The sequence below is a fragment of the Oryzias melastigma genome, linkage group LG7 (assembly GCF_002922805.2).
Source record: "Oryzias melastigma strain HK-1 linkage group LG7, ASM292280v2, whole genome shotgun sequence".
Lineage (NCBI taxonomy): Eukaryota > Metazoa > Chordata > Actinopteri > Beloniformes > Adrianichthyidae > Oryzias > Oryzias melastigma.
The window spans coordinates 8213220-8236900 of record NC_050518.1 but is presented as its reverse complement, the minus strand read 5'-3'; the positions used below and the strand labels follow the sequence as shown (position 1 = coordinate 8236900).

General features: G+C 38.6%; 1 protein-coding gene across 4 annotated transcripts in view; it reads right to left on the bottom strand.

The window, feature by feature from the left end:
- The window catches only part of znf385a (zinc finger protein 385A), a 69779-nt gene that overhangs the window by 23225 nt on the left and 22873 nt on the right, over positions 1-23681 (bottom strand). For 3 of the 4 annotated variants that reach the window (XM_036212709.1, XM_024293408.2, XM_024293409.2), the window contains exon 2: positions 4622-4773. In XM_036212709.1, the coding sequence (XP_036068602.1) occupies positions 4622-4773 (152 nt within the window). Of the gene's footprint in view, positions 1-1855; positions 2491-4621; positions 4774-23681 lie in introns of those variants that run through there. The other variant, XM_024293410.2, reaches the window with a different exon arrangement.

The following is a 23681-nucleotide window of genomic DNA, read 5'->3' as shown; positions in this document are numbered from 1 at the left end:
AGAGGTCATGAGAGGATGTGTGCTCCGTACAGTTCTTCAAGAGTCTTTGAAAAACACTAAAGTTTAGTTCATTACTGTCTTCAGTGAGGGTGACTGCCAAGCTCTCTTTATCTCACAAAGAGTGCCACACAACAACCACAGTCCCATCTAAGATATAAATGACCCAATTACCTGCGGAGTGACAGAAAGAAAAACTGAGCTGAAAATAACTAAATATATTATTTAAAGGAAACAAACAATGATGCATTCTGGGAGGCAGAACAACAAAAACTCCCATCAGATGTAAACAATGAGTTTGTAAGCTTGAATCCCAGATCAAGCATGGACTATTTGACTAGACTTGTTTTTTTTTCCAGAGGACAAATATGGGATTGGAATCCATTTATTGATCAGTTTATGATTTACTCCGAGTTATTATGCTGTAGCATCTTCCCAGCTGTTTGCTGATCATTTGTTACAGCTGACATATTGTGCTTACTAGAGCTTCATTTTTTACAAATAAGATGCATTGTGTCACAGAGGCTGCAAGCGGCCACATTTTTATCCAATAAATACTTTTATGAAGCATTAATTTGACTTTCAATTTGCATGATTTAAGGGGCTTCTACCCAATGAGTTGTTAAACATCATCCCAAACCTGTTTTGAACTCATCATTTGCTATACGTTTGTTTACTATGTTAATTTTTAAGTACATAAAAAGAAAGTCTCAATGGAAAATCACTGATTTAGAAAAAGTTTAGCTTAAATGTTTAATCAATATGTAATTTTGGTATCATTCAAATGTAATGTGCTTTGACTGGCAGACTCAGTGGATGAATATTATTGAAGAGAGAGAATAGCAACAGATAAATAGAGAAAGAATAAGAGTGCTTGGACATGCTCACGTCCTCTTATCTCACTTTGGTTCTTTCCCCAAAGTTTCACAACTCAGTGTTTTCTCTTTGTTGCAAAATGATAAATCAATTGTCTTGCTCCTTTAGGCAAAATGATTAATAATACTTAAAAAATGAGATTTCTTGCCTTATCAGATAATAAAGAGAGCAGAAAACAAACAAGAAATAGATATATTGTTGTCACCTCTAAATTATCAGAGAAAATCCCTGCAGGTTTTGCAGAGTGTTTCTTCCCCTCAAAGCTCCCAGGGTCAGAATGTCAACCTCTGCTCTTTTCTGACTCCAGCTTAACGTGAAACTGAACAGGCCCAGCGTGGTGGAGTGAATGTCAGCCATGAATCATGGGGTTTCTCTCCAGCCAGTCTGCCCAGTTTGTTGGGCGTGAGTCAGCTCTGGTCCGTCCACTTGTCAAAAACCCAGCTGCCAACAAGCTTTTTGGAAAGCAGCTCACATAACCTCCTTCTCTAAAGCGCTCCAAAAACATGTTCTCATGAAATCGGAGCGGAGCTCTATGACAGCATAGGGATTTTCCAAAACTTAACACTTCAGCTTAGGTCGGTAATTGTGTTTCTGCTTTGTCTTGTTTTTACAAGAAACATGTGGTAATACACCAAAACCTTAAAAAAAAGAGCTGGCCTGACATGGTGGGCTGAATTTTTAAATAGAAAAGTGCCACACATGAGGAAAACCACAGACTCCATCGTCAGGAAGTGATAATGTCAACAGTCTAGAGATGCATACATTAAGACCTCTGACTTTAGCCGTTCTCCTCCTGAATGGTTTCATCAGAGCCCTCTTCCATGTTTGATCAACTTCCTGACACAACGTGTTGGTGCTGTGCTGACTGAAAGCAGTCTTTGAAGCACAACTCCTGGACTACTTATGAGTTATTCCAGGATTAGGACACAAGGCGGGTGCAAACAAAAAAAGAGGGAAAAGCTCCACGTGTTGTGGTACTCACCCTTGTATCCTCTGTGTCAGCAGAAGCTGGAAGCTGCATTGGTCCTCCTGTGAATGTGCTGCTTGTTGAAGTGAGTGTCTGGGTCTCAGCCTGAGTGAGGCTGAGAGTATGAGGTGCACCCTCCTCACCCATTGAGTCTACCAGTTTGTCAACGTTAAATGAAAAAAAAGAAAGCTTATGAAATGTGTCTCATCGCCAGATTAGATATATTTTAGGGGATTCTGTTCAAAACAAGACCAAAATCTCTCCCTTCTGTTTATAAAACACAAGACCTAACAAGTGCCTGTCCCTTCTGTGCAGACTCCTCCTCTCCCCTCCTTTACTTCTTTTCCTCCTCCTGCCTCTCGCCTCCCTTTATTCCCTTCTCTCCCACTTTTCTCCTCCCCTTCTCTCTATATCCTACTTACTCTCTTCCTTTCTCTTCATGCACATTGACTCAATCTACCAAAGTGCTTTTTTTAATCTCTACAATAAACCCCATCTGTTAAGAGTCCAATCTCTCTTTATATCCTAATTATAAGGGAAATAAAGTTTGTTCACACAGACTCTGCTGTACTAAAGTCGAGTATTGCAGCAGTTTGCACTTGTGGGTCCGTGTTTGTAGGCTTAACAGGCACCCTTCCAACACAACATGGTTGGAGATTATCTGATAAAAGATTTCACACCAGAAGTGAGTATTTTCACAATCACTTCAGTGCAAATATGCACATTCCAAACATTTTTCATGAAATGACCTTGACTTTAGTGCATGGTCTAAGACAAATGACCATTACAGACATGATGTCAAACCATTCACTAACCCCTCACGGGTATTCCTTTAGGAAGAATACAGGCAGTGGTCATGTTCCAGTCAGATGCTTTTGTGTTGTGACGTTCAGGTCTGCAAGGTTTCAGTGTATTTGGGTAGAAACTGAACACCAGGTGGCTCCAATATGCTCGCTGGTGTCTGAAAGTGTTCAGTAGTTCTTACACCAGACACACTGGTGCAGACAAGAATAAACACTTGTAAATCTAACAGCACACAGTGACTTCTGTTTTCCCATCACAATAACAGAGATATTTTCATCTCGTAGCTTTAACTGAACAAAAATGTACAAATAGACTTACTGTAACTAAATTGACAGAAAGGTTTGCTCTGAGACTTGGCAGATGACTAGGGCCGCAGTACAAGTCAGGATCAGAGAGAGCTCCGCTTTACAGCTTTATAATTTTGTACCCTCAGTAAGCCCACTTCAGCACAGGTTGCTCCGCTCTGAAATACACGTGTCTGTGCCCCTGCCAGCAACCGTGGATAAATAATTCAGTCTTGTCACTGTCTATGGGTACATCGAGAGAGACAAGCGGGAAAAGAACAAATACCATTTGAGGGCCATTAAGGCTGTTTATGGCTATGAAAGAGGCCACTTCTTTGTTATTGGGCTAAAAGCCCTTTATGTGAAATAGATACTCATAAAGACTGAACAAACTTAGCACGTCGCTGATTAAAACAGGAGAAAAGATCAACCAGCTGCCAGCTCAGTGCACTAGCAATTCCCATTTCAATGATACAGTGACCTAATTAAGAGTGTGTTTATCTGAACTGATGTAGAGGAGAAACCTCATAATGCAGAAAACGGTTCAAAACGCAAACAAATGCTAAATGCTTTACAAAAAATCTTCTTTTGAATCAAACTGTAGTTTGATTTTCGCACATTAGAGGAGAAGCATTGACTCTGCTTTATGGAGCAGCATATAGGAAAGCTGTAAGGTCAGTCTGTCCTCCAAACCTCTCTCTTGGCCCCATCTCCTGGCCATAGGGCTGTAAAACACATTCTTGCCGCTCGGCCATCAGCGGCAACATCTATTAACAGTCGCAGCCTCCCCATGGAACCGAAACATAGTTAACCTTTTGTAAAGAAGGATGAGGAGCAGAGGGATGCTACAAAAAGAGGAGAGATAACCCCTAAAGGACTGCTGCAGACACTAGAAAGGGGGATCAGTTCTAACAGAGGCAAACGTGGAAACAGAGTGATTGTATAATTTTAGTCAATCTGCTGGGCTGAGTGCCGTTTGGCAGGCAAAAGCCTTTCATTCAAACCAATACCCACTGTGGGCCATTAAAGTGACTTTATGGTTACAATGTCTGCATTTCTGCTATACTCCTGCAGTGACATGACCAGAATGATAAAAGCACATGGCAGGCAGATACAATTTGTCAGAGGCAAATGCAATGCAGCCTCCCAGCACTCCAGTCAAATATTTGAGATGACACATAGAAGCAGAGCTCAAGGAATAGCAGTGACTGTGTAGTGTCCATACTAATTGTTTGGTTTTAGGAGGATGTTGACTGGGAGGTGGAGGTTTGTGCTGAGATGTCTAGAAGTTAATTGTATTTGACTCCAGAGAAGAGGGAACAAAAAAGATCTCTCTGTTAAGAAAAAAATCAAACCAAAAAAGAAATACACCACATCACAGACTGTGATGCTTGAAGAATGCTGCTCTAAAGTTGGCCACAGAGCCGCTCTTTAATTAGTGGCCTTTGATTTCAAGAGTAGGGCATAGGGTGTGTACATGAAATACTGCACTCTCCTTCAATATTATTGTTTATGACCCTAAGTGTCTCAATATGTGACTTGCAGAAACATGAAATGTGAAGTCATAGCATATTTTAATTTATGATACATCTAAAACACCACTTTGTTCTGAAACGTTTAGACTTCCCACCGTGTTTTTTTTTTCTTTTTTTCGTCTCTGCAGTAATGTTTGTGTATCTGCACTAGCTCTTACTGTGTTGAAGTTGTGGAAGAGGCTCATGCTGTGTGGAGGAGGAGGCGTTTCCATGGGGAACTGCAGGAACGGCTTCATGTCCAGGTGGGGCTGGATCACCGTGGGGGTCCGGAGGAACGTTGGCACTGCTGCACCAGCCCTGTTGATACTTCCTAAACACAAAACACACACATAACATTTCCGGTTAATTCTCTACCAGGGAAACACAATTGAAGCTTGTTTCAAATTATTGTACTTTGAAACAACTTAACTTTAGTTACACGATTTTGGCTTAAAGTACAAACTACTCCATAAGAAAAATGCTTAAAAAAAAATGTTAAAACATCAAAAACACAATTTTATTTGGAGTGGATCTTTAAGGCCTTTTGAAGTTGAGTACAGAAGTCTACGCAAAATAATAAAATGATGCAACACTATGTAGGATTCACATCACATGAAGCACAATTGCCATGAAGAGCAAAAGAAGGTCAAAGGGACAAGAGAGAAAACCTGTTATCCACCTGCCCAACAGTCTGCTTTCTTTTCATTTATATCTTCTGGGAGTCATCTGCAGCTTGAGCCTAATGAGTTTCATTTCAGCCCGTCACTTTGTATCATTGTGACTTGTGCACTACAGTTGGATTACTTTGTTAAGCCTAATTATGGTTTTAATGAATCATAAGTCATGAATCTCTAATTCCTGTGCTCATGTGCGACACATGCTCCCTGCTTCAGATCGTCTCCAATCGTTGTTTTTATTAACAAGGCCTAGAAATAGCACGACTAACGGAGCAGAATTGGATTCACACACAACAAGAACACATGGAAAGGTATTGTTAACTAAGCCTGCATTTTTATTGATAATCAACTTCCTTTCTATTCGAATCTGCCCTCGTCTCCTTCTTATTCCCCTCTTGTCTCCTCTCTAACCTCTGTCAAGGATGATAGTGATGGGGCCCACACAGCAAAACTCAGCCTCAGCAAGCTCTTAGATTAAGCCTCTTAATATCCGCAACTGGATTTTTGTGGCTTTTAAATTCCTCCGAGACTTAAAGCTTTGCTCCTCTCCTTTTCGGGATTGCTGTAAGCTACTCTTCTGCGTATTTACTGCCGTTCTCTTGCTCTGCTCTCCACTGCAATGTACTTCCACCTGCCTCCACACTTTAACATGCTAATGTGAGCATTATTTGACACCTCCGCATTTCCAACAAGCTTAACGTCATCTGAGAATGATCACAGAGCATAATATGACTGCTGCATGGACGAATACGATGGAACCAGATGGAGTCTGAAAAGTTGGGATTAGAGGAAGGGATGGAGGGATTGACTTTGTTGAAGTGAAGTGAAAGTGCTGTCTCAGCTGAAGCTCGGCTCCCCTCTGCTGTACATCTGCAGACCCTGAGGTAAAAAAGGACTGCATCATTACCTTTAGTTAGGCAGGCAAGCTTCTCCCACTAAGCAAAGCATATTATTGAAATGCAAACACATTTATGAGTGCACAAAGCCGTGCTCATGCACACCATAACACACAGCGTGCCCACACCAGTTTAGTGTCTCCTGGTGTTGCTGTCAAGCTGCTGCAGTGCAGCCCTCCATTCTCATCTCACATAGTAGTTAGCTTTTGCTTTCTAATCTGGCTAATAAACATTCCTGTTTTGATGAATTGGTTAAAAAATGGTTCATGAACCAAAAATCATCATGCATGAGCTCCTCCTAAATGTTTGCAGAGATGAAAGCAGAGGGGACGTCCTGTTCTCTCCTCTACCTCAATAACTGATGAAGGCAGCTTGTCCTCTGAGGGCAGTGGCACTAAGAACATGACTAATAAAGGGCTGCTTGACTACATTTATCACAACGCCCTGCCACAACATGATGCATGGCCTGTGTTTGCCTCTTTTAACAAGTATGTGTGTGTTTTGGTTGAAAGGGTCAATCCAAGCTGAACATGCTCAGCAGTGGTGCCTGCAGCTCCCCGGTGAGCCCACACTTGAGCAGTGGCAGTGGCTCAAGCAGCGTCTGGCAGGCAGACAGAGAGACTGTCTGACAAGGAAACAGAACATGTCTCTGCTGCACCACTAGAGCCTGATATCTAAGGAAGTAAATGGAGCTCAGGGACAAGACATGAGTGAGGAGTGCAGTTGTCTTCTGGGGGAAAAAGACAAGAGTCTGACCCACCAGGGACAAGTGTGCACTTGGGAGGGATGTGAAAGGGAGTTTTCCCAGTGTACACAAGTCTTGCTACACGCTAAACTTACCCTGTAAAATGAGTCTCACTTTAAGGGTTTTCTTATATAGCAAATCAAGCAAATATTTTTAGTTGCTAAAGATGAAAAGAGCAAAGGCACACACCTCCATCCATCCATTTTCAGAACCTGCTTAACCCCTTTGGAGGTCATGGGGCTGCTGGAGTCAACCCAACTACTGGGAAAATAGGAAGTACTTGTGGGTTTCAAGAAGGTCCAATTCCCAAAGACTTCTATTGAGAAATAGACAGTTATTTCTCAGTCATTTTATTTGTCAGAATAATCATTCTTGCTCTGATACATTCTTCTTATCTTCTTTCTAATCGTAAATATATTCTGTCTTTATTGCAAGTTATTCAAGTTCTAAACTGACCAATCAAATGTCTCCGTAAAAGCATGTGGTGCCCGCTGGTCCCACCTCAAACATTTGATTGACAGATTCTCCCAAGTCACTTTCCGTGGAAGGGGTGTGGACTTCAAAAAAGCTCACCCATGATTGGCGACAGTAGCTCATCTAAAAACGTGACTGATTACTGTTGACGGGTTTCAAAATGGCAGCAGTGTATCAGGAAGCCGCGGTGAAAGATTTGGCCTAATTTTGCGAGTCGTAGATGAGGCACTTTCAATGGGTGACGGCAACACCTTGTTTTGTCCAGTGAAATAATATATGTCTGTGATCACACCCTGAACAGGTCAGGATTATGTTGCTATAACCACTACCCCACCTTTTACTTAATGGAAAGTGAAAACATTTGTAATGATAAAACAAAAAAGTGAACTATTTTTGTTACATGTAAAGAATAACTAAGAAAAGTATTGTTAAATAAATAAATAAAGTTTTTAAGTTAATAATTTATCACTAATAAACACAGTGATATATTAGGAAAACAATTTAATTTCTGTTTCCCATTATTTCTTTAACATGATTTTATAGGATAATATGGTAGAAAGTAGGCATTTATAGAATTAATTGTATTTAATTAGCAGAGATTTTTGCATTTTTGTTTTAAAAGCGCGTTAAATGTTTTTTTTTTTTGTCCATTTTCTGTGTCTTGCTTTTTGAAGAGTTAATCAGCTGCAGGTTTGTGAGAGCTCACACACCTGCAGCTGATTTATTGCAAATTAGTGAGTAAAAAAAAGGAAGTCATGTTATTGTGTGTTTTCCGTTTGTTCCTTTGCTGCTCAAACAATTTCTGACTGGTCGATGTCAAATTACAGGACACAAATCTCACTGAGCTGAACAGCAGTTTTACAATAAATGCTTAAAATTGTAAAATTACAACAATGTCCTGGTCCCAATAAAAGAAGGGCTGTTGTCTCAATAACACATTGTCTGTTTTTTTTATTTTTATTTTTTTTTATAAAATTGGTAAAATAACCTTACCGAACAACAATGTCTCCAGAAATGAGTGGAAGCAGAATCAATGCATGGGAAAGCAGTAAATCAAACTTGTGAACAATATGCTCTTATGTCGCAGTTTTCTTATTTGCAGACGGTCATGTAAGGTTGTGCAATGAAAGGGAAATAATATTATTAGATGTTGAAGGGTTTAAATGAATGCATTTGAATGTAAAAGCACAGTCAGAGCTATTCCCATGCCTTTATTTTAATTCAAGGAAAAGCATGGGATATTTTTTTTTTTCCTTGAATGGACCAGAGTGCAAGTTTGAGATGAAGAAACGTATAAGTTGTAAAGGTTATTGTTGAAGCCAGGGCTGGTTTAAAATACAGGGTATTGTCTGACTGTTTAAAGGCTGTTTATTACCTTTGCAACATTTGCAAAAATATTACTGTTATTCAGAATTTCAGTTTAAAAATTGACACACATTGAATAGTTGAAGGTTATAAATACAGTTAGTTTTGGTTAAATAAAATTAAATAAAAGTAGGCGATTGCCTACTCTCAAAAGAGGCATGCTGAAGGGAACAGCTAAAATGAAACTTTGCTCACAAAGATTATAGATTCTTAGGGGACTAACATAAAAATATAAAACATTGTCGAAGTTGCCATCCAATTTCAGCAAAATAAATTAGTTATTGGTTACTTTCCTTCTTACCCGACTCAGAAAATACATGGTTATGTTTAAAAATGTACTTAAAGAATTAAAAAGAGCCTTTTTTTGTCTATGGGTCAAACCCTTAAACAAAAAAAGGCTCTTTTTTTATTTATATTTTTTACAGCAAGGACATTTTTAACCATACTATACACACACACACGCACACCCCCACACACACATATATATATGGGGTATATATAATACAGCATGTAAAAAATATACTACATAGGGGGTTTATATTTTCTACACCAGCAAGTGGCCATTTCTGTCTGCAAGAGAGCAGTGTAATAACAATCTATAATCACAGCAATACTTGTAGGGTTTTGCTAGCCAGAGTTTACTGACAAAATGTCAAAATTGTGCAATCTTGTGTGAGAAAGTACCAGTATCTGTTATTTTCACACAGCAGACAGAAAATAAAAGCAGTTTCTAGATAAAGAGAATCTTTCAGGGTTTTGAAGAGGATCCAACAGGCTGTGCAGGTTGTGCCACATTGTGTTCAGCCTTCCTCTCCAGAGGCATTGGGTCGATTCAGGAAAACAACTGGAGCAGTAGGAGGCACCAGCCGGGCCGGACAAGTGCAGATGTGCCAGGACTGTTGGCAGTCGGAGCTTAGAGGAGGAGGGAGAAACAGCGAGGCTGGCAGCTTGCCTCTCTGCAGGGCTGTGCAGCTTGCACCTGTCCTCCACATTACCCAAAGGAACAAAACACATCACTGCATACTGGCTTTACAGTCTGTGTTGATGATGTGCTTCATGTTGGAACAGATGTGCCAAATATATCAAATGCATGGCAAGAGATCTGAATTAATAAAATGACAAATGAGGAATATATTTTTCTTAAAACTTTGCCGTTTGTGCTGTGACAAATCTTCAGTATGTTTGTGATTTATTTCAATCCTCCAGGTACTTTTGGTGCATTGAAACATCAAAGTGCACGCTGCCTCTGAAAAGCCTGCCTTTAGGCTTATGCAAATATTAGAAGGAGAACTTTTTATTTACTAAGATCATATGAAAGAAAAGCCAATCATGGGAGATTCCTCACAAAAATCTAAGTTCCTCGCCAGGGCCCTTTTTTGCCGTGGCTCACACAGTCTCCGACACTCGAAACACCACTGGCAGTTCCTCAGTCACAGTCTGACAGTTTGAAATGGCCGTTGCCCACATTCTGAGTGACTCGTGTGGGATTTATATTTGGGCTTGCCAGGCTTTTTCCAAAGACAAAAACAGGATGAGCTCTGGTTAATATCAATACATTTAATTAAATTCAATTTAATTTATTTACAAAAGGCCAGTTCACAACTAAGTTTGTCTCAAAACGATTTAAAAGAAATCTAGAATAGATTCAATAATTGTGATAATTAGTTATAATTGCAGTCATTCACATTAAGACCATCTTAACTGTTGGCTAATTGCTTCTATAAGTAACCAGCAAATACCATTGAAGGGTTTTTGGTGTACTAAAACAACAAAAGGTGGTATTGGAAACAAAAAAAGGACCAGAACAGTTGGGGCCTGAGAGAACAGCAAAGAACAGAAAAAAAAAATCGCAGAAGTAATTTTACAAAGACAAACAAGTGTTAGTGGCAATAGAAGAAGAGGAAGAAGTTGGACTGACACAACCCTCCTGCAAAAACTACTATATAACAAAAATGTAAATTAGTCACAAGGAACAAGAAGCGGATGAGGAAAAAGTCACTGGCATCAGTTGTTTGACATTAAGATGCAGTAAGTGGGAGTGGGATGTCTCTATACATTTTCATCCACTATGTTCCTGGTCAGAGCTTAACCTTTCTTCACACCCCCTCCTCTCATCGCCAAATTTAAGGGGTGGTGATGGTGGTTCAAAATATGTCAATATATAAACCTAAGTGCAGGCAAAGCCTTTAGCAACAAAACTGAAGGCATGCCCTTAGAGATAAGGGTAGTGTCTGCATTCTCAACTGAAACAGGAAGTGGCATGTATTTTGTAGATACAAAATAAGAGCTTAAGTTAATAGAAAAAGGTACATGTTGTTGAAGTAAAAAACTGATTGAACTGCATCATTCAGCAAAATGATGCTCCCATCAATCAAGGCTCACTCTGATTGAAATTGTGTTTTTGTTGTTTTTAACATGATTTGATGATGGATGACATGTATAAAGAAAATTAAGCTCAAAATTGCATTTTTAAATATTTCTTTGTATGAATTGTTGTAAATTAGAAAAAGGAGCTTATTTGTGACGTTGAAAATATGTTGGGCAGGCAACAAACTTCCTGCTCCGAGCTCATAGCAATAGGGAGGAAAAGGGGGGCGGGGTTGCTCTGTGCACCCACAACCGAGGCAATTTTTCAATGAACCATTGTCATTCTGCAAAAACTTAATCCTAGAAAATTGATTTTGGCTTAAAACATCCATCCATCCATCTATCTTCTTCCACTCATCCAAAACCGGGCCGCAGTCTAAGCAAAGATGCCCAGACTTCCCTCTCCCCAGCCACTTCCTCCAGCTCCTCTGGGGGGGACCCCATGGCGCCCATCATACTTATAAATAAAAGACCACTGGAAACGCTTTTAAGAAAAATAAAAAAAAAGACTTTTAAACCATGGAAGATATTAAAAACCTTCCAAAAATTGCAAAATTTAAAAGCCAGGTCATCATAAAAAATGGCTCTAAGGTTCTGACAGTAGGACTAAAAACCAAAATAATGTCATCTAGTGTGATGACATTGACACACTGGTACATTATTACTAAATGAGTTCTAACTCAGAGATACAACAACCTGTGTTCTATCTGAGTTTAAGTTATTAGAATTCTTTAAAGCAAATTATATAATAAAGACAGTATATTTTAATCTCTACAATGCAATAATAGTATATTCATTTGTGTCAAATGCACTGAAATTGAAAAGACCAAGTACAAACATGTGTACTGTCTGCATTCATGAGGGGATCATTGCTTTGATGTGATCCAAATCCTGCCTGAAACTCCTCAGAGACATCAGTAAAAGTCAAATAGCCAAAGAGCTGATCTGCAACAGAATTCTCAAAAACTTTGGAAACCAAAGTGAGATCAAATGTTTGCTTATAATTAGTTAAAACCTTTGGATTAAAGGTAGACCGTCAACATTATATCAAAGCAGTCTTAAGATCAGAGGAACATGATCTGTTGATAAGGACATATAAATCAGGAGAGAAATGTCTAATACTGGGAAATCTGTTTAAACATTCAGGTTGGAATAAGATCCAAAAGTCAGTGAACGAAAGAGATCAAAAGTGATTTAAAAGGAGTTCTGCTTCATCGATCATTGAATTCTTTTATCATTACTATTATTGCACTTTTCAATTTAAATAATCAAGTAAAACTGCATCCCTGGCTTCACTGGGGCACACTTGTGTTTACAGCTCTCTATTCCATCTGTCAGGGAGATTGTTTGTTTATTGCCCTCATGTGAAGTCTAGAGTGAATTCTTTGCCGGCACAGCTTTGCTGTGTGTAAAGGAATCACCAGTTAATTTCAGCATGGAGGTACAGCTGCAAAGTGCTGCAGAACTTCTGACATTTGTTACTTGTTAAATGCATGTTTTTAGATGCATCAAGTTTTTTTCCTCCTCACTGTGGGTGTTAGTTGATCATGGGTCACATTCAAGGAGCAGTTTCTGATCAGTCATTTATCTTTGTTTTCATTGATTAGATGGTCCATGACGCTTATGTGAAAAAATAAATGTTGCAGATAAATAACAGGCATATGAATCTTATCTGTATTGTTAAGGACACTGAAAACATTCGCTGGCTGAGATGAAAACATGGTTGTTGGGAAAATAAGCAGTTTTTGTTGATTCTAGCAGTTTTGACAATCCAATAAATTAAAGACCAACCCGCATGGAAATTGTTTTTTTTGTGTTTTTAACATGTTTTTGAGACATCTTTCTCTTGATGGAGGACATATATATATGAGCAAAATTACCCTTTTGAGTATTAATTTATTTAAATTGTTGGATATAGCTGTGACGTTGAACCTATAATCTGGAGGTCAGCTTCCTGACAAATAGATCCATGTACGTCTTCGTTTTCCTCGTCTGAGCTGACATCTGGCTAGGAACTGTACAGCTAGACAGCCTCAATATGTTTTGCCATTTTTGTTGCACCGTTGATCTTAGATTGGTGTTGTGAGAGGCTGTAAATTAGGGGTAGAGATTGTGAACAGATGGATGATGAGAAAAAAGGCTTCCTCAATCACACTACATGGAGGAGAATTTCTAATGAACTCCTGTCACTCTGCAGAAACTATGTCCTAGAAAATGACCAATTTCAGATAGCAATGGTATAATCATATTTTTTAGAAAAAAAAACACTGGGAATGCTATGAAACTAGCTCAAAAGATGATTAGAGTGGGACTTTAAGGTTTTCCCAGTTTGGTAAATCCTTCCATGAGTCATGCTGTCACTTTATCACAAAGGAAAATCAATGACATCACAAGATCATTCAGAAGTCCAGCACACAGTACAGAAAAAGTAATTATATGCCTAGGTTTTCTTTCTATCTGACAAACTAAAGACAAATGTTTAAAACATCAGTACACTGTTATTTTACTTAATCACTTTTTCTTTGCACAAACAGTCGAGTCAGGGGAAATCCTATAATTAACATTTTTCTCTAGCTTCAGGTTTGGTCCATCATTGGTCAGATAACATGTCTGTCACCTCATTTATAAACAGACATGCAACATTTGTAACATTAACAATAAGCATTAACCTACAGTTTTACAGCTCTGCAGAAGCAGAAATCCACCTCCGAACAGCTGTCCTGTACTCCCTGAGGTACGAAGCATGCCATGAAGGCTGACTCTCAAATAGGGATGTGACTCATTACAGAAACCACTGAGCAACAAGTGTTTCTTCCGCCTTTAAACCACAAAAAATGTAGGAAATGTAACTACATGTGACCACAAGAGTGTGCTGCTGAGCTCTCCCTCAAATGTCTTACTTTTTAAGTCATTAAGATGGTTGTTAAAGTAAAAATGAGATGTTTGCACCACAGCTCCCACTATCTGGCTTTATCCATCATCATATGTTAATTTTTAGCCTCATGTTAACATTAAAAAATGCATACTCTGCTGCTGGGGGAGATAAAGATCTGTTTGATGTGCTTTCAGGAAACGCTTGTGTTATGCTTCACTTTAGTAGTTTGGTTATGCAGAGGAATGCTGGGAAAGCTGAAACATGTTTGTTACATATAATTATTGGCCTCTGTGACTGCATAAGTAACTATTTAACCAACTCTGTGCTTCAGTAAGTAGTCTGAAGTGTTATGGGAGCTTAGTTACTGAGACGTGACAGCATTGTGTGTTGAAGATTTCATCTGTGTTTTCTGTAATTGTGGCAGCTTTATGCAAAGGCATGCACAGCAAGGAGATTTTAAATGTTACTTATGAAGAGCATGGGATGGAAACTTGTTAGTTTTGCTCAATTGATTGTTCTGTAAAATGTCTGTTTTGTGTTTGTATTGAGATGTTCCGTTCCACTTGGAGCTGTTTTGTCATTTTTGTAGCACTGGAGTAAAATCAATAGATCAATTGAGGTTGCATTTAATAAAATATACATTTTGCAAAACATGAGTCCACTAAAGTCAATAACCAGAGATCCTGTTTTACATTATTGTGTTCATGTAAAAAAGTGTTTAGCTTCATTTGTGACTTTGTATTTATTGTTTGGTCATACTTGACCTATTTTTTATTCTCTTTTGGATTTCTTTTTTATTGTAATTAACGTAGTATAGTTTATAAAATGTCGTATGAGGTGGATTGGAGGAAGAAATTTCCTGAAGGGAAACATTTCCTTTAATGAGAGATTTGGTGTATTGTTAATAACACCCTTGTGTGAAGAAATATGACAGTGGCAGGCCTTAAAAGACCCCCCAAAAGATTCTGGCTTGATCTCCTCTAAGTAGACTGGGAGGACTTAATTGCCAGTCTGTCTGTTTGGTGGACACGTGCACACACACACACACACACACACACACGGTGGATTCTTTGAATGATGAGGGAAGAAAGATGAGCACCAGGGGAGGAGGTGTAATGCAAAAATAATGGGCTGGAATGTGATGAAAACAGTCTTCCTTTGATACCCTACCAACATCTGATGTCACACAAACACACACTAACACACCCCCACTAACAGAATTTTCCAGAATACACACACAAGCTGGTAAACAAGTTTGAAACCTGGCAGCAGATGAGCACCTCTTTAATCCTTCAGGTAATTCTCTGGCTAGCTGTTAAACATCCAGCAAGTGAACTTCAGTTTCTTGTGGGGTTAGAGAATGTATGTTCGCAAAAGACTGGCACTCAAATGTTGACGTGCACCTACATGCATGCTGATCTGGCAGAATGATCTTGATCTCTATCTTTTTTCATTCAACCTTGCAAGCCTAAATACTTCAACAATAGTTGGACCTCTGGAGTAAACGTGCATAGAACAACCCATTGAACGTAGGCTGTCTGTGACTGTTTTCTCTTAATTCCATGAAATGATGATGAATTCTTGGTGGAACAGCTGAATGTTGAACTTTAAAAAACCTGTAGCAGCACATAAGGATTATAAGACTCGACGAAAACTTGCCTGAATAGACTTCAAACTCTTGACATTCCTATGAGTTATTTTTCCTCATTTTAAGTGATTTAGACATAGCAGAACTTCAGGAATGATTTACTAACGGTTTGTTGGCTAAAATTATATGCAAACTTGAAGACAACTTGCACCTATCAATCAGATTGTGTCTGTTAAATGTGCAAAAGCAATCATTTTTTATGTTTTTCTCTGTTGAATAACCATAAAGGGAGTTTTTAGCAGAATGCATGAACGGAACAAAGCAAATAGGTTAATTTAGCATAATCAAAGGTGAAGCAGGATTTTAGCTTCTATATAAGGCAGATGCAGACTGGCACAACAGCTTGCACATCTCGTCTTCTCATCTAAGTATTTTGGAATGCTGCAGGCAAAGGCTATCACATTTCCAGCTTTGTGATCTTGGAATTTCCAGGTGACTTAAGGGCTGATGTGGAACTGGTCGCACTGATTACAGCTGACGTTAAATTCAGTGATGTCTCCTCCAGCGCATGTCTCTCCTTTGTTCTCATCCTTCTCCAAGCTTCATTTGATGCGCTTTGGGGCAGCTGACATCACCACCTATGCTCCATCTTTGATCCTTCTTTTGAAGACATTATTGTCCATCATCAGCACAGACACAGGCTGACTAGCTGTCGAGTCTGGGCTACAGTAGCCTGTGTGTCACAGAAAACAGCGTGGGTAATAGATGTCAGACTGTCATAGAGCGCTGCACACCGTTTGTTTTGATTTGGTGCTTGACCGTCTTCTCTACTCTATGCCACTGACTTAATGTGTACTCTTTAAATTATGATTTAAAAGGTGCAGTTATCTTTTGTGCAATTTTATCACCTGCAAATCCTAATCAAACTGCTGTAATCTATCTTTCTGTGCACAAAAGTTAGAGGTCTTCATTGGGGATCTCAGTAAATCAGGCCTTAAGTCTGACGTACAAGGCTTGTACAAATAATATTTTGTCGGGCAAGACTCAGCAAGTGTGACATCTGTGTGCATGTAAAGTATGGTGACAGTGAGTGTTTATGCTGTTTTGAGGTCAAGAATGACAGATAAATAATTATCAGTGGTAATGGGAGGGGACAGCGAGGCCTGTTGATGACAGAGGAGCAACAGGACTGTGTTGTTCCTCAGAGGCAGAAGCAGAAGCCAGGCATGGAGCGAGGGTCACAATCACAGCATAAAACAAACACAGGGAAGTGTGCACATTCTTGTGCAGCTACCCAAGTCAGTACTTGACCTGGGCTTGCTGCAAACTAACGCGAACGCTTGCATCGGTGCAGGAAATTGAACCTTTAGCAATAATTCTAATCCCTGCCAGCACATGTTTTATTCCAACCACAGAGTTAAACATGCACAAAAAGAAAATACTGCATTAGTCTTTTTTGTGAGTTTTAAATATTCCCTTTGAGACTATACAGGGCATTTTTGGACAATTTGTCTCCCAGCTGCAAAGAATAGATATGAACTGTCATACCTCTACACACTGATGAACAACTTTTGTTGTTTGAAACCTTAAATGTAATGGCATTGATAACTTTTGTTTATTTTTAAAGGACGGCATATACTATCTTACTTTTTTTTTTCTTTTAATTACACATTAAAATGATTTTGAACTGTGAAAAAATGCATCGTTTTAGTCTGTTTGCTGAAAAAGAAGTCCATCTCCTGATCATCATGGCAAACACTCTCAGTAAGTGACATACTCTATATATTACTAAGAGGCTACACAAGCACACACAGTCATTGTTTTGAAATATCCCCTATTATACCTGGTATAGAATAGAATTTTGCATTGTTTTGTAACTACAAAAACTGGATTATATCCAGTATGTTTGAGTTTATCAATGCATACTTGCCATGAGCAATAGTGCAGCTCTGAATGGAATATACATTTTAATGATAACACTTCTGTAAACTGCAATCTGAAATGAAACATGTCTGTTATTGTGTTCATCTGACAATAACACACAAAATAAATGTATCTGTTTAAGAAAAAAGTACATCTGTTTTATTTAAAAGCAATAGGTATTTAAAGTACTTCCACCAACAGAGTCTCTCATTATTATTACCTAGTTCCACCCTTTTTTACATTATCCTAGCAGCTTTTCCTAGTAATTAATCTGTTTTCTGAGAAGTTCCACAAGTTAGATATTTGTTTTCTGTCTGTATGAATCCATATCAAATTCTTAAAATAGTTTCAATCTATAAAAAGATTAGAACAGACCATAATGGTGTTTATGACTTTTAAATATAATGGAAACATTAATCTTCTTTTCTCCCTATGTCCTTTGCAGGGTCACTGTGGTTGCTGGAGCCTATCCCTGCTCCCTTAGGGCAAAGGCAGGGTACACCCTGGACAGTTTGTCTGTCCATTGCTTGGACCCACACACTCAATCACTCCTAAAGGACATTTTAAGGTCACCATTCATCCTTTGAAGCATATTTTTGGACTGTTAGGACTCAGAGAAAACCTATGAGGAGAACATGCAACTCAACACAGAAAATACCCAGCTGGGATTTGAACCAAGGCTATGTCCAAATTCCTTCACTACTCACTAGTGCACTATTCACTCCATTCACCAGTTTGTAGTGTTTTCCAAATCTACGATTCTAAAATTGATTCCCCCAGAAATTTCCCAGAAGTCTTTGAGAAAAACCAGTGTGCGTCAATTCTCACTACACTGCTGATTATAGCCCACAATGCATTGCAACTGAATAATTTTTGTAAAAAAAAAAAATGCGTTTAAATGTATGTTTCATTAACAAAATATCCACAATTTCATCATCTGAGCGCAGTGGAGTCTCGAAAAGATGTCGTAAAATGTTGATATTGATTAGGTTGTTACATAACGTCATACTAGTTGTTAAAAGAAAAAAAAACGTAGTGAGCATGGTGTCTGAATTGCTTTTAAAATCCAGGGAACCAGACAGTCCCGCATTTTTTGTCTTGTAGTACTTAGGTAGTAGCGTGGGAATTCTGACATAGCCCGGGGCTCTCTTGGTATAAGGTGACAGTACATCACTACACCACCTTGCTGGTCAAAGTTAAAAAAATAGCAAATTTCAACATTAAATTTTATTTTTGCAAACTATACGAGTCTGCACAAAAACTAACATCTCAAAAACCCGAAAAACAGAGTTTACATTCTTTGTTTTCTGGTCTGCTGTAGTTTCTGCACTTTCTCCTCTTTTTCCTTCTCAAGTTTCCAACTTTTTTGTACTATTCTTTTGACGTAAATGCTTATCAAGTTTTTTGACAGACACCAAGGTCTGAAAGATGATCATAGTTTTTGTTCCTAGAGTTTTGGGGCCCGTAGGCGGCGTCTGTCAGTAATAGATGGGGAAGTGAGGTTGGTATGAGGACGAATCAACTGACTGCTTTGTTATTTATGTTAAGATGAATTCAGTCCTTTATAGAGGGAAAGAAACGCATGGACAGGTCCAACAAAATATGGGGGAAAAAAACAACTAAAAAGGAGACAAAAGTAGAAAGAACAAGGTGACATTTGTTGTCAACTGGGACACAACACAACAAACTATCTCCCCATCGCTCCTCCTCTTCCCACCTGTTCTCTGCTGTCCATTGTTTACCTCCCCACCGCCTGTTCAAATCTGCCCCCACTTATGTCCTCCACCCTGCCCCCACCCAAGCACACAATCGCCCCCCATATTCTCATCTTCGTCCCTTGTTGATCACACACCCAGGTGCAACAAAAGCTGGTGATTTTATTCCTATGCGCCTCCCACATACCAGTGCCCCCAGGTATGAAATTCTATCACTTGACAAAAAAACAGGTGGATCAGCCTATTTACACCTGGAAGGAGCGCAACAAAGGAAGCAGATCCTCGGTGAGATTATACCCCCAGCTTGAAGGGAGGCTTAAAAGGGGAGCCATGGGGCATCGAAGAAATGTGTGTTAAAGGATTAAAGAAAAAAACATTACAAAACTCATCTTTTTGACATTCCTGCCATTTATTTCTTTGACTTTTTATAGCACAGTGAGGGTTTTGAGCATTACAGAATCAGCCCAGCAGAGAAGAGGAGGAGGAGGAAGAGTCATGGGGGTTGACAAGCAGTTTTCATATCAGGCCCCCAGTTTATTGTCTTTGAATATAGAGTGCACTGAAAGTGTCCTTTAACGCATCAGTGTCTGTTCATCTAAAGCCCAATCTCTTAAAGTGCTTGGAGGTGTCCTCTGTAATGTCGCCTGTCATTGGCGTCACCACAAATGATGTTTCGTTTCTCTTCTGTGTCCCTCACCTCTTGTGAGAACGATCCAATGAAAGTTTGCCGGCTTTAAGGGTCGATGAGTAATTTATTCAGATAAAATGCTCGGCTGGAGAAGGCTTCCAGGGTCGTAGCTATGAAGATTTGCAAAGTTCTCCCTTTGATGTTCATCTCATGGCTTATTAATGAAGCAGGAAACCCTCCTTGAACTAAAACTCGGCTTATTTGTTCAAATAAAGTGAAATGTGTTCATTTTGGTTGTCTCATTCATGCTGTAGAGGCCAAGAGCGAGCTTTATCCTTCTTCATACAACTTCCCGTAGCTTGAAAACCAGCCCAGGCATATTCAGCATATTTTTCCATGATAGTTACTGATGCATTATTCAGTGAGCTCGGTTGGTCTAGGCTGTACTAAATCTCTGGTCTGTGGATGCATGAAGCACAAAACGCTCGCTCTAACACACACACAGAATCCTGCATGCATTCTCCAGTTCTGATGCACAATGAATAAGCTGAGCATGAATCACACCTCCATAGAGAGATCTTCAACAAGGCACAGCGTGGATGAAAGAAGCGCTTGGCTTTTGAAATGCAATCCAAAGCATCGCGGTAATGAGAGTAATGAGGATATCAGAAGCCGAACATTCTGCAATATGCTTGTTAAAAGGGACAGCTGAGTTGCATCACAGAGAAACCTTCATGAAACTGAACACAATATTGTTCCCCCAGCTTTCTCACTTTATTATCAACCGCTTTTAACTTGTTGGCTATTTTCCTAAAGAAATCCACATTTAACGGTGACTGCTGCAGACTGACAGCACTGCTGTGATGCCAAAGCATTATGAATTGCTGCATTGGAATCAGCAGAAGAGTCAGGAGTCAGCTTAAAAAATTAAAAAATCCTTTTCTGAAGCTTTCAGAAAGTTTTTGATTATTTTTTTTATTATATATTTGAAAGTTTTTATTTCCCCTTTACATAAACAATGAACAAATGACCAAATAAACTGTCTAATTAAAGGATAGTTCAGAGGAAGTGAAACTTTGGAGGATCAGGTCTTGAAACCTCAAACCAGCTGCACCTGCAGGAACGACAATGAAATGAATACAAGAAGAAGCCTAAAAGAGTTTAGATTCAACGGTAAAAAAAAAAAAAAAATCCCTTGGCTCCTTTTATTCATTTTTGTGACCATAATACCAACTTGCTGACTTGTTCCAAAGCAAAGGAAATACAACCAGGTAAAGTGAAAGAATAACGCTCTGTCAGGCTTGTTAAGTTATTTAGTCTAAACTGCAAAAACAGGCTATTCAAGACATAAAAACTCATAATAAGCCAAAAACACTTTTTGATCTTGTTTTGAGATTGATAAACTCAGAAATAATATAGAATATTATAAACCTTGTTTTGAGATAATATGTCTTTTATTTCTTACTTAGTTATTTCATCCTAAAATTGTTGTTTCTGTATGCATATTAAGATAAATAAACTCAATGAGACATTTTTGAAATAATTTCTTCCAGAAGAGTTTATACCTACAAAACAAATTGACATTTTAGTCGGACTTCAAAAACATTTACGGTACTTTTACCTTTAAAGTCTATTTCGCATAAATGCATTTTATTTAAAATGTACTTCCTTTGATGACTGTTGGCATTTTTTAGAAAGATGTGTGTTCAGTGATGTCAGATTGGTAACATTTTATACATATTTTTGACAGTTAGTTAATAATTTAGTTACTTATGTTTTCATTCCAAAAAGTTAATTCACATTTTTGAGGAAAAAATAGCCCAGTTTTTTTTTTTTTTTTTTTAAGAGAAGCTTCCATTTTCATTAAAAAGAACTTACATATAACACAAGCATGACTGCAGAGAGGAGAGTAAAGGCGTCCACTTACAGGACCAAGAGTGACACAGGTTGAGCTATATCAGATCAATAACTATTATGATGAAATCACTCAGTGTAAAACTGACATGCAGAATGGAGGACGGGGACATAGCAGCTGGAATTTATGAGACGGAAAAGCAAATAATAGTCGGAAATGTGTCCAGAGAGGGAACATCTCAGTGGTTTAATTTCAGAAAGTTATTGGGTAGCAACATATCATCCCTCAAGACTGGGTTCTACTATAAAAGTTAATGTAAACAAGTCTTTTACATACATATTGGGATGATGCACCTGCAGTCCTAAACTGTTTGCATCAGTGGTTCATTCCTGTTGCAGTGGAAATATTTTAATGGCAACATTACTGTTTTACATCTATTAAAATGTGGAAATGCTATAAACTACACAAAAATATTCTGAAAGCAAACCGTAAAAAAGACTACAAGCTGCAAAGTGAACTAAAGTAAACTAAAATATTTTAAGACTTTTTTATTGATCATAGAATATTTTGCACCCCCTGTATACTTAAAAACACTGAGACTTTTTAGCCCAGGAATTAAGGAGAGGCCGGATAAGGTGTGGAGTTTCTTAGAAAAAGCAGGTAGGAAAAGATCTATGTACCAACCTAGGTGCTGCTTGTCTTTGCAGCTTGGGCTTCATTGTTATGATTTCGCTCCTTAATGAACAGCATTGCCCTCCCTTCTGCCATACAAAGCCCTGATTGAATCTGGCGTTCCATTAGCATGTTAAAGAGGCCCGGCTTCATCTGTGAGCTGCTGACTGACAGTGGATATCATCTCTGTAATTGCTTCATACACTGGACCAAAAGCTTGCAGGAGGGGGAAAAAAAGGAGGGAAACAAAGCGGAGGGGGGGGGGGGGGGGTAAGTAAGACAGAGAAGATAAAGCGAGTGGAAGTCGACGTGCAGAAAGATACTGGTGCAGGATTAGGATTTAAAAAGTGAGGATTTTGGAAATGGGGAGAAAAAATAAATAAGAGTGCAGGAGCACTGGAACACATCTCTGTATATCTGAATTTGGAACAGTTCGGACCCCATGCAGAGCAGGAAATTGAGTTTGATTTTGTATATTTCCTTAAATCACATTAAATGCGCATGAAAGTGATCAAAGCAGAAACTCCAGCAGTGGTTCATAACACATGTCTCGGACCAGTAGAGCGACACTGCACACATTTATTGATATTTATTCCTGTAGTTTGAGTACCACATGAAGTCTGTTGTGCTTACATGTCTTTTATAAAAGCCATTTGAGTGCATATTCATTTGATCTACCTTCAATGATCTCACATCTCTCTTTTTCTCTGCAGTAGCTGAAATAACTAGTGGAGAGCTGCAGTAAAGGTGGTTGTTCTAACTCCGCCCACCTGAGTCTCCTCCACTCTTGTCTGTTTTGCTTGACAGCGTTTCATGGTGATGCATCATCATCATCATCATTAGCTCTATGAATTAATATTCTATGGGCAGCGTGTATCCATGTTGACATCTGAATTTTAAAAAAGTTAATTCATAAAAAAACTGAATGATAATAAAGTGATGCTGGACAACTGAACCACATATCATGTGACACTGTACACATGTTGGCTAGTTTAGGATGTTTGCCAATATTTTATTTTAATTTTATTGAAAAAAAGCAAAATTTTACTCAGGTTTTTGTTGGGAAATTTGTTGGAGACACAATTAGAAAGCTGGCCTACATCCCCATATCCTCATTTTAAAAATGTGCTTTTTTGTTTCATGTTACAACAAATTACCAAAGAGAATATTTTTTAATTCAGGTCTGTTTTGGCAAAAAAAAAAAATCATTTATTCAGAAATCTTATTACTCATCAAAGTATAATTCATAATATGAATGCAAACAAAATAAATATTCTAGGTAATGTCAATCTTGCAAAGGACAGAGATAATGTGACCTTTTTTTGTGAGCAAAAACAGTTGTCACAACCTAAACTCCTGAATTTCAATCCAGAATTTTCTGTATATTTTCCTTCCGTGCACAAAGGGTTCCTGCTTCATCTCTTTAAAATATTCATGTTTACCTATAGAAGCATCATCA